Below are 12,867 nucleotides of genomic sequence, written 5' to 3'. Positions count from 1 at the left end.
TAACTCTTCACAGTATTAATTCATTGCAATATTAATGCATGTATTTAATGCTATTGCTATCGTGCATACACTGAAATAAAAATTAACACGAAAGAATCTATGACCACGCTACTTCAAATACTGTAATTAATTTTAATCGTTACTTCATAAGCACACCAATTGAACAGCGCTACTTCGAGGGGCGGGCATACTGAGAAAATCTTATAATTGTCGATTGAAATTGATGAGATGTTTTTGACGTTCAATCACTCACAGTTATCGTGAAAATGGAGTCCCAATAAATAAATACTTTATTTTATATAATTATTGGCAAATGTTTATGCCGCACAATTCGTGAAAGGTGGGGGCACGAGTTCAGTAGATCTGTGTAATCTGCAGGTAGAAGATGGGTTGTGCATGGACAACCGTATGAACAGAGCAAATGTGTTGGCTCTTGAACGACGGCAGATGTGACGCTTGTACCAACACTCGGCATACCATTATCGGCAGCATTCCAAAAAAAATTTAGGTTTTCTTTGTTAAGTCCACCTGCCCTTGCTGCTCATGTCTCCCCCCCTACAGTTGCCTCAGTTTCCCGATCAAAAACTACTCGCACAATGGCTTACGAGGAGGGGATATAATTAAGCTGGCAGTTCTCTTTTCTGTGTTATAGCTCTTGTTTCCCACCATTTCATACCGGAAGGTGAAGGCAAGGACGGAAATAACAAAACCATTTCAGTGCTGGTTCCCTGCCCCTTGCCCCTCAGGGTCTCTCCAAGCTGTGGCTGTGCTCCCACAGCAGGGAGCCAATGGGGAAGCAGCAGTTTCCTGGTCACATAAAGCCAGAGCCACCACCTCTGACCGTATCATCCATTGTGAGATTGCGTTTGTACTTCGTTTCGTTATACGTCATTTACACACGTCAAATTCACAGTGCCTTGTTTAAACCAAATAATTTTTTTGTTTTACTTTTGACTATTTTCTTTATTCATTGCTTTGTACATATACAAAACACACACTTCATAATTATAAATCTAAGTGATGTGCAATAATTATTTACATAATGCAAAGAGATTTATTTATCAATGACAGCAAAATTTCACCATAAATCATGAAAGGAGGAAGGAGTCAAACCCTGCAGCTGAGCGCTCGGTTAGGAAACTGTTCAGTGCCGGGGCTGATTTTATTCATTTCTTGGAAGGACACAATAGAAGATGGAAAAATTGATGGTTTTCGTCGTATGTATACCAATAATTTTTTAAAATTAAGATATTTTTTTTCTTAAGCTAGTATATGCCTGGTTGAAAATTTTTTTGTTTAAATGTTAACAATGCAGTGGTTGTAAAACTTGCAATGCAAGCATACTAGTGTGTGTTTTTCCCTCAAAAACATTCATTGTTTTTTGTTTTTTTAAGTGAAAACTGCTTTAGCCGCGTTGAAAATATTTTCGGTAGGGGCAAAACTTATGGGTTCGCGTCACCGACATGCTAGTGACGTGTTGCGCCAGACTGGCGAATCACAGCGGCCTGTGTACATGTATACACATACATACACTAATACATTGTATCATGTGTGTTGGGCTCATTTTGGATGGGTAAAACCTTGTGAGTTGGCGTCACCGACATGCTGTAGTAGCAGTAAGTGAAGTTATATTGACGTGTTGAGCAATTTTCTTTTGTTTATTTATTTACGTAGTGAATGTTAATTATTTGTGGATTTAAGATCATAGTTTTTTTTTTCAAGGATAAAACTTCATTTAATCTAATTTTAAAGTTATAAGTACATTTCTCTTCTGTATCTACAAAAAAATGTGGCACATTGGCAGAAAACTGTATTGTCACAGCCTTAATGATTTCTTTATGACACAACACCCAAAACATTTTGATAAGAAAAGTTGGTACTTCCATGGCTTCACGCCTTTTATAAAGGTGTATAGATTTTTTTTTTTTTTTTCTTAAATTATTGAAATCCTGACCTTTTATATACTCTAAATAATTAAAAATATGGAAAGGTAACTCTAAAAAAAAAGACGATGTTAAAAATTTATATATATATATACAATATTTTTTTTGATTAGGTTAAAATACATTTTGGGCTTCTGCTGTTGGCAAAAGTGCAGGTTTAAACTGAGTTATTGTATGTCTTACTATCGTATTTACTCAAGCGCAGCACGCAGAATGTATTTAAAAGTGCCGAGACGACTGGAATGCACAGCAGCTGTCGTTGTGGCACGTGGCCGGCCTGCCTTCCACACGAGTAGTCATTGGTAGAAGTGCGTGGTCTGAAGTCTGGACAGACTAGTAGCAGGCTCCGCTGGAAGTGCGATTGTAGGAACGTGTGTTCTCCCTCCACTCTGGCTCTTCGCGGGAAACGAGACAGCTCGGGGTTAGCGTGTGTGAGCTCCAGCCGGTGATGCAGTTATTCAAGTAATTCAGTTGGTGGCCTGAGTAAAAATTCTCCTCTTTCACAAATGGAAAAGTATGTTGCAGCGAGTGAATGTTTTTTCTGGTTGCTTCCATTTCTCTTGTTCCACCCCAAACATTTCTAATAACCTCTGTCAATGAGATGTTAATAACGACTAAGTGATAGGCCAGAAACAGAGTTACGGAATTTTTTTTTTCCGTTGTGGAAAATTTTGAAAATATTGTTGTAAAGAGTTACAGTAAGTCCTCTATTTACGTCGTACCGATTTACGTCGTTTCGGATTAACGTCACTAATGTTTGAGTACTCATGTTTCAATTTAAGTTGTCGCCGATTCACAATAACGTCGTTTACAATGACCGTAAATCTTTATTTTAATCAAAACACCGTATATAATTCGTTTATATTTCTTTGTTTCCTTCGGTAGTTAATTTATGCTATGTAGCGTAAGATACACGTTCACCGCCTTATCTTATCATACATCATGAGAGACGCTTCCTGCTCTTACGTACAGTATGTACTATATATCTGTTTTTATATTTCAAATCAATAAAGGTAATAAAGCAGCTGGTTAAATAACCATTCTATAAAGCTGAGAAGTACTTAGTTGGACTTGTTTCCCACGCTGTCGGTTGTCATTTGCTGATAAAATTGCCCGTTGTCACGTCTGTATGCCAGCGCTTCCGGCCGACCTTGGGCCGTGGTCGGCCGGTGGCATGAAACATGGCTCATTTTGCGTCGTTTCTATTTACGTCGCGGTTTTCAGGAACGTAACCCCGACGTAAACCGAGAACTTACTGTATTCACATAAAGAAGATACTGTTTTTCTGCAGCTGGGGCCAATTCTCAAGACCTTGCAACTTCATTCCATTTTGAGTTTACTTATGATTTCTTCATGTTATTCTCAAGTGAAAAGCAATTTCGAATTGGATTAATTCCTCAATATAATTTCCCTTTTGGCCAAAATGGGTAGATTAAATTTGCAAGCCATTCACCATTTTTGTTTACATAAATTGTTTGTTTTTATTATGAAAGGTTTATTTGACATCAGAGAAAATGTGAGAAATTCTAGCTAATCTTTAGATAAATAACAATTAAAACACATTTTCATGTCTTTATTATAAATTGTCTTATTCAATAACCCTGTTAAAATTTAAACACCACACTGACAATTTTAAAAATGTGGTCTTAACTGTTCTTAGCTTTAAAAATACCTTAATCCATTATAATTACATAGAAGTTGTTTCAACAAGCACTTGAACTGTAGATGTAGATTTTATTATGAAATATTTTTAACATACTCATAATTAAAATTGCGGAACATGAAAGAATATTCATAGCACTCAGGAATAGCAGTTTGTCGTAGTTAGTTTTATGTTACAAATAGAGACAAAATGTTATTGTTTTCATTTTTTTTTTTAATATTCCTGTTATTCATTAAGGTAGCAGATTATTGAACAAAAGTAACACTTAATGTTTCATGATACCTATTTCACCTAAACAGTGTCATTGAGACTCATACATGATGCACATTTACAATATACATAATTATAATTATGTACCTATTTGTAATAGGCATATCTAGTACAGAAGTACTCGGAACAATAAAAATAAATTGGCACGTATTTGTGTGTTTGAAAATTGTACGAAAGTTGTAATGTAAAAATGAGTTGCTAATAACACTTGCAAGATAAAAGAAAAGTAAAATTTATTTTTACAATATATTTAGTACATACATGTTGGAACCAACTGCATGCTCAATAAATTATATTAATTTAATTAAATATATATTTTATTATTTGATTTGAGTTAAATTTTTATTTAAAATTCAGATTATGATTCATGATTTTTGTTGCATTTTGGTGCTTTATAGTGTTTTGAAATAGTATTTCACTGTTATATGGTGTGTTGGATTCCGTTTTATCGCGATTCACCACACAATCTTATCCCTATTATGTAACGTGAGTAGTTCAGGCGTCTTGCCTCTAGTCCTGTGTGAAGCTTTGGCTAATTGAATCAAAGCTGTTTTAGATATCTTATTTCACTTAACCTGAAAATAGCTATCTGTTTTATCTGAATTTCCAAACGTGATGCAGAGCGTCGTGTTTGTTGCGAACCTTTAAAACATGTAGCATAAAATTCACTGCTCTTCAATTATATGCTGCAACTTTGGAAATTTTTTATTTTATTTTATTTTGCAGGTCCAAGTGGTCTTACCAAAGGAAAGTGGTGTGTTTAGTCAGGTCTGCCATGTTGCAGTGCTATCCCTTTTGATCTTTTCCTGTAAATTTTATTTTCCTTTATAAGGCAATATTGATAATTCCTAACTTATACTTTGTGTCTTAACATTAAAAATGACTCCATTTTCGAAGGTATAACACAAGATATGACAAAGTGTTGTAACACAGCAAGCAAATTTCAATAACAAATTATTTATGCATCTCAAAATATGTTGTTTTTTTCCTATCAGCGTTCCAACATATCTAAGACTAATTTGTTCAAAAGTAGGATGGCTTTGTTTTTTGTTTATAAAATGTTTTAAATATCTAGTATGTGATATGACATTTAAAAATTCACTATTTTTGTTTTTTAAATGGGTAAATATTTAGTTAGGCAAAAAATGGCAGAAACTATATGAAAATGAATACCTACGAATTTAATGTTTATTCTAATTTGTAGGTACATTGTCGTTTCTTCATTTTATAGTTTCGGGCTAACAAATATTGTTTTTGAAATGAAATTACAGGTTTTTGTTTATATATATTTGACATGATAAAGATGGCGTTAAAAAATCTTAAGGTGGCTGCCGGTTTGCATTTATGGTATAATTTTATAGTGGTTATTTTATAGTTTCTATTAAATGGCATTAATAAATAAACCCAAAAAAAAATATAATAGTACAAACATCAAAATAGGTTATTTTTAAAAATACTGCAATAAAATTAAAGTAAATGTAATACAAGGTTGCTGGGAAAATGTTTGCAATTGTATTCATCTTCGCTAAAAAAATTTTATTATTTGAATTAATATGAACTTTGCATCGAAAAATTAATATTTGCACAGGTCTGCTTGCCTTCGTGCAACCTCACAAAGAGTCCAAGGTTAATGGTGCATGATTCTCTATTATTATTATTATTATTAAAGCATCTCATTGACAGCCAAGTGGATGGAGACGACACAGGTCTGGGATATTGGGGAAGGGATTGGCCGGGTCTATGCTCGTGCCTGCCGCAAGGAATAGGGATATGCAAGTATGTATTCTGCGTTCGTGAACAAATTGATATCAGATCCAACATTTTTAATTAAATATATTTGTTTTATTAATTGTTATTAATACGTGATGCAAGTGGGACTCATTCGCAAAAAAAAAAAAAATTTAAATGAGAGAGAGTACAGTGCGACAAGAAACAATAGAGCCTTCTCGGACGTTGACATTGCCGGCTGCGCAGGTTCTTTTGCTGGTTGTCGCATTATGACGTGCATGGAGCCAAAAACATTTAATGAGAAATTGGAATTTTTTCCTGCAACATAGTGCATACATACTTGCTTTTTATATGTAAAAAAATGATTTGTGATATTATTTAAAATATGTAATCTATGTAAATAAACAGTTGATCGATTTTCAAAGATAAAATTTTCCTGATTTAAGGAAAATGATAAAAAAAAATTTTTTTTTAATTCTACACCACTACATTGTGGTTCCATAACATTTTGTTCTATATTTTTCATTGTAGTGTATGTCATGTGTGAAGTGTGGAAGAAAGGTTTTATTTACTGTGTTTATTTTTTAATTCAATTCATATAATTCTCCATTATCGTGATTCAAATAAAAAACAAGGTCCCAGCACTTGCTGGAGTGATTCCGGGAAACTCGGTATGTGGCACCTTGCTTTGTTCGTAGTCGAAGGTTCTGTGCTGCAACTTGTACACTTTGTGCACGATAATTTACAACGTCTAATGACGTCTACGTCTACTGTAATAATTTCTAACGTCTTTCATTTAAAGTGTGTAATGTACATAAGATGACTTTATAATTGAGAGTGCTGCTACCTTTTTTCAACACAAGACAGCTGTATGGCTGGAACTCGCTCATCGTGCACACAAATGAAACTAGTCGAGTGCGGGTAAAGTCCTTATTCTCAAACAAGCCATTGGCATTCTTTTTTTATTATGTATTGTAAAAGAAGGGAAAATTTGTAAATTATGTACACTTTGAATGTAACATGTTCTATTTGCTTTAGCAGTAGTGCCAGCAGTTTTGCCCGACTGAAGGAATACCTGTAGTTTGCTATACCAATGAGATTGAGCTTTGTTGTGGAAGTGATTACATACAGTTAAAAAATAATAATAATATTAAACAATTTTTTTATATAAAATTGTGGAATAATTATTTACAATGAATTATGGAGATTTATGTAACAACTTTAATTTTCGTAGCCTGTAAATATTGTAAAGTACATATTAAAAATTGTCCAATTTGGAAAACAATTAGCATCGTATTTATTTAAAACTGATACTGTCCTCCCCTTTGTGAGTGTGACAGTGATGGTGTACTTGCAGTTCTGACCAATCCCACCCTCCCGTGTGCTTGTACCAGCATGTACCAGGCGACCCTCATTGGCTCATGTAGTTCAGCCACGGGCAACTGGCTGAATAGCAATGGTTCATGCTGTGAACTATGGTGTTCTATACTGTTCTTAATGGAACCTATTAAGAAAGTCGGCAGAAAGTAAACTACTAAACATATAGTGTTGGATCATGTACAGTAACTGAAAAATTTGGTGAGTAGTAATTGATAATTAAAGTATAATTTGTTATACATATACTAATGTGACAATTAACGAACTTGAGATTGACATATTTATTCATCTTATTTAAAAAAAGCTATCTGTAGGGGTTTTTTGTGATATAACCAAAACTTTTGATTGTATAAGAATGGTTGGCTTTCTGAAGAGTTGAATAAAAAAATAACCATACTCATGCATTATCTTCTGCCCTATATCAAAGAAAACATTTCCTTGATGGGAAGAAATAAGGTGTAATGTTCTCCAATGCCATCTGCCTAAACCCTAATGCCACAGCATTGGTAGAAGCATTACATGATGGACAGTTAAATAACACTTCATTGGATTATTTTTGATTTTCTGCAAACAAGCAGAATCTTATCTTTGGAAAAAGAAATATTAATGCAGTTCATCACAATAATAGTCCAGTAGAACTTGTTGAATTTGAACTGTGGTCATCTAACTATTTTGAAAGTAAGGCCCATTTTCCCCTCAGCTAAGTGTTGAAAGTTGCACCATGAGATGACAAAAGTAATAAATTGGAAATTGTCAGTATAAAGGCCTTGTCAAACTCAAATTTTCGCGTCTAGCACCTTCCAATATGCTGTGTCAAAGTTGAACTTCGCTAACGTAGCCATGTTTGTTTTGACAAGTTGGATTACTTTTTCCATCAAATATTTTGCATGTAGGACTGGATCTAATTTATGTTGGATGCAATCGTCCAACAACATCCGTTTCCGCCTCAACTATTCTTTAAAACTGAGAGGAACTTTCATTGATTATTTTTGTACTGGTTGAGGAAGACACGAGCAAAAGTGTTCTGTAGACATAGGGATGTGTTCACGGGCCCGATAACGTGAGGCCAACACCTAAATTGTCAGTTGAAGGTATTCTCCCGTGTCAGCAGAGGTCAAAGGTCCACGCACTCACCTCCATCACGTAGACCATCATCTGATAATACTCAATTTTTTTCTAAATATTTGAAAGATGCTAACTTGTTTTTGTTAATAATTGTTTTATTATCAAATATTCCAAACTGTCACACTTTGATCATAACACAAACTTTTATTGTATGCTTTGTTTTTATACGTGACCAACTGCCACAAAAAGTTTTGACTGTGATATAATAATTGGTGTTTAGTTTTGGATTACTTTTTGTCAGGATGACTACCGCTGTAATGAAAATTTTAATTACGAATCTAATGACATTCGTCGGTACTCCCATCCGTACAGGCTATGGCGTATCCATAGATATCGCTACCCCGACAGGGCATAATAATATGCATATTATGCATCAGTGCATGCAACCAGAATGCTATGGGTGCAGCGTTGTGCAACCCGGCGGAATACTACAAATGGCTAGCGCTACGGTCCTATATTTACCTTTATTACCCAAAGATGTGGTGGCCTGCGAACTAATGACGCTAATAGTAAACGAGCCAATAATCAAAAATTGTGTTAAATGGGAGTTTAGAATAAAAGAGGGGAATATTTTTTTAAAACTGTTTCGTTTTTAACTTTGTGTTAAGTTTAGCCTTTTTAAAATTTATTGGGAAACTTTTTACGGTTTTTATGCTTTAAAATAACTTGGAACTTTGCCGCTATTGATAGTAAAAGTGGGAGTGTTTAGAATGTGGATTCCAAACAAACTAGAATTTCTCATAAGAAAGCATATTTTTAATGTGAAAAACTTATTTAAATAAAATATTATTTTGCTATACATCTTAATCTTCAAACAATTGTCATTTTTTTTTCAAATATGATTTTAATCCAGTAACTTTGGAAGATATAAAGTGTTAAACAATTAAAATAAAGTCTAATACGTTCCTGTGAAAAAAATACATAAACACTCTTGTAGTTCGGCGGAGGGTTATACCCAACGACCTAGAGATATCTCTAGGTCGTTGGTTATACCATACCCGGCCGGTCTCCTCCGCACAAGAGTCTAGCGGCAGCAATACTACCTTCTTGCAACTGGCTGCAAATCCCGATCCTCTCCGAAGTTGGCCGATAGGGAGCGCCTACCCCCTGGATGTTTTTTATTTTTACGCGCGCGTTTTTTCTCTCCAGTATAAAAATGCCACATATACTGTTTAGTGGATGGTTGGTTATATTAGGTAAGTATAGCTACATTAAAAATACTGTAAAATCATTTTATGGTTGCTTAGCAAATAACTTTTTAATATGTAGCTATCCAGCGCTAGGAAACCGTTTACATGATTTCCAAGTATCTTTAATGTAACTGTAACTATCCTAACAAAATCAACCGTCCACAAAGTTTTAAAGTTTTTATAATGTAGCTAACCTAACCTAATTGACCATTCGTTATCATGTCCTTACCTGAAAATTACAATTAAATTAATAAATTTACTTTTATTTGCATTCATGATTCAAATATATTTATTACTTTTGAAATTATACGTGCTCGTATTTATTTTAACAAGTCCAAAAAAAAATTCTCACCTGTTGGGATTCGAACCGTCATCCGTACGATTGGATGATAGCGCCGCTGAGCGCTCAGCCACGAGGCCATGATAAACTATCAAGAGTTTCAGATGACATATATGCGTGCCGCCGGCCCCGGAACGAGCCAGTTGCCAGTTGCAGGAAGGTAGCATTGCTGCCGCTAGACTCTTCTTCCTCCGCCAAGGCGCCAATGTGCCACTAATTACTTGGCGTTCACCTCAATGCACTTCCTACACTCCGGTGCGCGACCGAGCGCGTTCGTTGCACACGCTTTCGTGAGACGTTGATGCATAGCGGTCTATGCGACACAGAGGAGCATTGGCGGTCGGCGTCAATAAATATAGCATCTATTATATATCTACTGGCTTTAAGAAGACCCAGACAATAATTTGTGTCGACATAACACAATATTGCATATTCAGAGTTATTTATTTAGAAAATTTCATTTGTATTTTAATTTTTTTATATTATATGTTGTTAATTATTTTTCAACTAGCACGGGCATGCATTATTTTTATTTTAACACAATTTTAATACCTATTGAAATTTTGTACTAGCTGAGTCTACTTATTAAAATTTGATACTGTGACCAAATTTAAAACATATTTGTGATTGTTACCCCAATTTTATTTGATGAAGTTGAAAACCATACATATTTCGTCCAATATTATTCTCAAATATTTTGTCAAATATATTTCGAGACGATAATTTTCAATGACAGCTTTGTTCTAAACACTTATTTTCTTTGTTGCCTTTCATAAAATGTTTTCTTACCTTTTTTTGCATAAAATCAGTGACCCTCATTACCTTCATTCAAATCCTTATCTTAATGGATGAAAGTGATTGTTTGAAGGTTGAAGCTCTGGTTGCGTTAGCTCATCGTTACCATAGAAAAGAGAGGGAGGGATAGAAAAGCCACTCTCTAAATAACAGCTAGAACGCTATTTGTAGCGCTGTTGTGGCCGTGTACAGTACTAACCGTATAAACATTGGTGGAAGAATGACCTAAGTAGCTATTTATGCTAAAAACACCTATGTCACAAGCTAGCATTACTATGTATTGAAGTTTGCAATCACATCTACAGCATTAAGAGGGTGGGGAGTTTTCAGCTTCTCGAAGTTTATTCTCTGTATCCATTCATTGTATACCGTTTCTTCGTAAACTGGGAAGCGGTGTCTAACAGCAAATTTATCATTGCAACCAGGCACACAGCATTTTCGTACACGTGGTGGCATTGTATTTTACTTAATACGTAATTTTATACTCAATTTAACAATCTTACCTCAATGAAAATATGACCACTAAATAATTGAATAAATAAACGCCAGATATTTTACAGTTTCCACCTACGAAGCAATAAGCAAGTAGCACGCAAATAACCTAAAGTCCTAAACAAAAATACGAAAGAAAAATTGCCGCCATTACAAATGAGCTTTGGCAACGAATCGTAAACAAACATTGAGCAGTGAGCACACTAGCGCTCTTACGGCCGTGCACACAAACAAAACGTTGTTCAAGCATCTCTCTAATGAGTGCACATCCCGTGATCGTTACGCAGTTCGCTCCGGCGTCGTCGACCTTGTGTGTTTCTATAAAAAAATAGTGCTGGTTGTGGGCGATAGCTGATAACAATATTTAAAAAAAAAATAAAAAAATAAAAAAAAGTTTAAACTTCACCGAGACTGGCTTTTATCTCTGCAAGAAACTCTTTTTAAGTCAAAATTTGGATACGTCGTGTCTCTGCTTTCTGCAATTGATTTTAGCACAAGCATAATTTGAAGAACGTTGCTGATTTGTTAGTGATAGGATGACTTCATTTAAACCAGTGACACACGTAATTTTCGATTTTGACGGATTAATTTTGGGTGAGTATTTTCTTTAAGCTACGATTAAAAAAAAAAACAGTATCGTTTAAGTTTACTTAAGAATATTTACCTAAATTGGGTTTGGGTCGGGACTCAATTTTTTTGGTGGCTCTCAGGCTGACGAAGAAGGTACGTAAACGTACCGAGAGGGGCTTTTCAAGGGCGAAGTCTGGGAGGGGCCATGGCCGTCCTCTGAAGCAACTCATTAGCGAGCTAAAATTGCCTGAAGCATGTCTCAATTTAAGGTCACTGAACACGCAAAATTATAATAGCCTCCTCTTTTTAATCATGGACTAGGACAATCATAAGCCGTGGTGTTGTAAGGATCTACCTTTATGAATAGGCAGCTTTCATGTAGTCAAGAATTGTGTTTTAAATCAACTTTTTGAAGAAAGAAAAAAAAGGTTAGAGTGGAGGATCCTTGGACCCTCTGTTTGTCTGGGAGGTTTTTCGTAAGATGGGGAAGGGGGGAGTGGCACCCTTTTCCAAGACCCTAGCAAAGAAAGGCTCTAAATAAAATTATTTTAATAGCTCGTTTCAGCCCACCTATTTTATAAATCCTGGCTATGCCATGAAGCTTTTCCATAATCATGGAAAATGGATTTTTTAAGTTCCTTTTATTTCTTCTAATGTTTCTTTGAAATATTTTTGCCATCTGTCATGTAGGGTACCAGTAGTTGCCCATTTTAACTGTTATGCTAGGTCAGCTACAGTGAAAATAATGTGAAATAGGGTAAATATTTACATGGGCGGTATTTCCGAAAAATAATGTTAAAAATCCGAAAATACCTTTACATAATGCTCTTCAACTTCCTCTTTTCATTAAAAGCGGCGGAGATTAGAAATTCCAAATACTTTAGGAGATATCGAATTTTTAAATTTCAGCACAAAACCAGCGCATTCCTGTGGCGTGCGTGTACCATTGTTTCTTGTTTACGTACGAGTATTTTTTTTTATTGGATAATGATGTCACGTGATTGTTCGTGATAGGCCAGAATTCAAATTAACTAATACATGATTATTTAGTTCAATTATTGTTTAAAACGGTGTTTAATTACCGCCTCCAACTTAGGTGAGTTTTTAACGTTTCTAATTTTAAAGTCTTATTTGTTATTTTGATATTGTTGCGCAAGTAATAAGTAACAAAAAAATTTACGTCAGTTGTTACTGTACATCCTTTGTTACGGGTTTGTTAGGTAAGGTCAGTTACATTATAAATAATTTAAAACTAAGGAATAATTAAAATTAATTCACATTTTTAATATCACCTTAGTTTGAAAGTATTTATAATGTAACTGACCTGACCTAATCGACCATTTTAGTTTACTGTTCACCCTTTGTCCGGGTTTG

The 12,867-nt window shown here is 34.8% G+C and overlaps 1 protein-coding gene across 2 annotated transcripts in view; it reads left to right on the top strand.

Annotated features, from left to right (window-relative positions):
• Positions 1–11,165: 11,165 nt before the first annotated feature.
• LOC134532083 (pseudouridine-5'-phosphatase-like) overlaps positions 11,166–12,867 on the top strand; it is a 35,591-nt gene continuing 33,889 nt past the window's right edge. Inside the window, exon 1 of one of the 2 annotated variants that reach the window (XM_063368306.1) lies at positions 11,166–11,517. In XM_063368306.1, the coding sequence (XP_063224376.1) occupies positions 11,460–11,517 (58 nt within the window). In that variant the 5' untranslated portion in view covers positions 11,166–11,459. The remainder of the gene's footprint in view (positions 11,518–12,867) is intronic. The other variant, XM_063368305.1, reaches the window with a different exon arrangement.

This window comes from Bacillus rossius, chromosome 5, assembly GCF_032445375.1.
Source record: "Bacillus rossius redtenbacheri isolate Brsri chromosome 5, Brsri_v3, whole genome shotgun sequence".
NCBI lineage: Eukaryota > Metazoa > Arthropoda > Insecta > Phasmatodea > Bacillidae > Bacillus > Bacillus rossius.
Note: the sequence above shows the minus strand (reverse complement) of the source record. Positions and strands in the feature narration are given on the sequence as shown.